The sequence below is a fragment of the Egretta garzetta genome, unplaced genomic scaffold (assembly GCF_000687185.1).
Source record: "Egretta garzetta isolate BGI_Z169 unplaced genomic scaffold, ASM68718v1 scaffold395, whole genome shotgun sequence".
NCBI classification, from domain to species: domain Eukaryota; kingdom Metazoa; phylum Chordata; class Aves; order Pelecaniformes; family Ardeidae; genus Egretta; species Egretta garzetta.
In genome coordinates, this window is record NW_009259794.1 from 71,066 (window position 1) to 73,760 (window position 2,695).

The 2,695-nt window shown below is 54.2% G+C and overlaps 1 protein-coding gene across 2 annotated transcripts in view; it reads right to left on the reverse strand.

Annotated features, from left to right (window-relative positions):
• ACSF3 (acyl-CoA synthetase family member 3) overlaps positions 1 to 2,695 on the reverse strand; it is a 77,645-nt gene that overhangs the window by 59,039 nt on the left and 15,911 nt on the right. For both annotated transcript variants that reach the window (XM_035895195.1, XM_035895197.1), the window contains exons 4-5: positions 1,568 to 1,722; positions 933 to 1,078 (exon numbers count right to left, since the gene is read on the reverse strand). In XM_035895195.1, the coding sequence (XP_035751088.1) occupies positions 933 to 1,078; positions 1,568 to 1,722 (301 nt within the window). The remainder of the gene's footprint in view (positions 1 to 932; positions 1,079 to 1,567; positions 1,723 to 2,695) is intronic.

The following is a 2,695-nucleotide window of genomic DNA, read 5'->3' on the forward strand; positions in this document are numbered from 1 at the left end:
CCCTGTGCAATCCCTGCCGGGGCAGTGGGGTGGGACTGGGGTGCTGTGGGAAGCCACGATGCCCAGGACAGCCCCCCCCAGATAACACCAGTCCCCCAAGACACCGGAGACCGAGACGGTGCATATGGTGCCATGCATCGCAGCCAGCCTGCGGGGAGGAGAAGGTGGCACGGTGGTGGGCTGGGGTGCTCAGCAGACAGATGGCCCTGGTTTTAACCAAGGGGGGGGGGACGACAGTTCATATTTTTAATGTTTCAGATCAATTTATTTCTAGGTTACACAAGCTACAGATATCGAGAGGAGTCGCAAAGTGTAGCTAAGAGAAGTGAGGGAAGACAAGGAGAGAAGAGAACCAAAGCGTGTAACTAGGTGTGAGAATTTCTAATTCCCGAAGAGTCAAGGAACCTGCACTAAAATAAGAGTGAGCAGACATCCTATTTTAAATGTTCAACGCCCACCGGTTGGACACGAACTGCCGCGTGGGGAGCCCTGTGTCAACGCTGTACAGGAATACAACTCTGAAGAGCAGGAGCTGGAGCTGCAGTCCCATCGCCGTCTGTGAACTTGCTGAGGCTTTGGGCGTAGTAAGGACTCTGGGACATCAATACAGACTCTGCCTCCTGGACAGCACCAGCCTGGCCAGCCAGGTCAGCGTGCACCACTGCGAGCCCTACGCATGCAGCTTTGCCGATCCACCACGGCTCATGATCCCAAGGAAACCCACCAGCCCCTTCCCGCACATCCACGTCCCCTCCCGGCTTCCCAGTGCCAATTCCCCTACCAGCATCACTGCTCCTGCCCCAGCCTGCTCCTCAAACTCGACAAATGGCGACGAGATGTATACGAGATGTATAGTCTCCGTGAGGAGAAAACCCAAGAGCCCTGCACAGCCCACCATCTCCAAACAGCATATGGCCTCCAGAGACTCCTACCTGGGACACGGACTCCATGCAAGGGGTTAGAAAGCGCCATCCCAATCTCAGTCATCCCATACCTCTCCAGCAGCGTGTGCCCAGTGATGCTCTTCCACTTCTCCAGGACAGGCACGGGCAGGGCTGCTGAGCCTGACACCATTAACCTGCACATGGAAACCCCATATCAGAAAGCATCCGAGATCCCCTTTGCTCCAGGGAATTTGCAGTCTAACACAGGGCCTGCGTAGTAAAGCCTGCTCCTACGTAAATCCTTAAGCCAGAAGCCCCAAAAGCCTTTTAACCACTACAAAGGATGTTCCTCGCATATGCAAGATCCTCCATCTGCTAGGGGTTTGAGGTAAGACAGGACAGCAGAGAGATACTGCGGTACAAACTCGGGGTACAGGACAAAGTCCTTCGTCTCATGTCACGTCGGGTGACACATACAATGAGCGTGCAAACCCCTGCTGGCCTTACCATGCAAGAGTGGCTCATAATTAAATAACGGCACCCTCCTTCTTGTCAAAGAGACACTAAAGCACAACCACCAGCACTGCAAAGAGGTGATGCTGACAAGAAACCTCGGCAGATCCACCATGGGATGGCCAGCCGCCGGCAGCCCCTGCCCAGAGAGGCACCCAATGCTCGCCCACCTGATGTTCTCCTGGCAAAAGGCACGCACAAAATCCTGGACTTGCGGCTGAGAGAAATGCTTGTCATGATAGTCGATCAGCTTGGCATAGATAGTGGGCACTGCCATGAAGACACTGACACGGGGAGCTTGGGAGCTTAGGAGCTTCTTCCAAACCTAGGAAGGAAGGGAACATACACATAAAAAATACAGCTCAGTGTAAAGCGCGGAGGGAAGCAATGGCGAGCCATGCTAACTCCTCAGCACCTTGGAAGAGGTTCACAAGCAAGGGCTCTGCAAACGCTTCATGGGGCAGCGAGCCCCACCACTGCTCCTTCACACGGTGCAAGGGGAAACTGCGGTACGGGAACGCAACAGGCTTGTCTGAAGCCTTGCTTGCAGTCAACCCTCTGCTATCTGAGGCTTCTGGGAAGCACAAACAACTGGAAGCCTGTTGTGTGCACCTCACCCATGTCCAGAACAGCTCCCAGCCCTCATCGTGCCCCTCATTGCCCAACATTCAACCATCTCTCATCCCACCAGGGGATGACCCACCTGCTTGCACTCCAGCGAGCACAAGACGTCAGAAATGCCATTTTTCAGTACTGTCGTGTTACAGCCAAGAATTTGCTCATCAAGACATGAGCTTGTGGCTGGATCAGTTAATTCCCTTATCACGCACAGCTCTTCAAAGGCTACACAAAGCCACCGACTTTTCAAAGCATGGGAGCTCTTATTTGGAAAGACACTGAGCCACCTTGGAAGAACACGATACACACGTCAGAGCCCACCAACTTGAACCTTTGAGGGAGAAACGCTTTTAAGACCTATGGCAGGGCTGGGAAAAAGAGATATTACGTGCTGGAACTGGGAGTGAGACTCCACTGCAGTGGAAATGGTCACCAGAAGGTGAGGAGGTTGAGAGATGTGCCCTGCGAGCTCAGACCAGCCATCAGAAACCACAGGTGAAAGAGCCATGGCCAGGAGACAGCAGCTAACCCAGGGGGTGGCTTCACCAACCACACTCTTCCCGAGAGGAACGGTCCCTGCGGGATAGATGCTTTTTACCCACAACGCCTGCTGACCTGGGGGAACTACAAATGGGGGCAAATTCCAGGAGCCGGCTCTGCTGGGGGGGGGGAATGAAGAC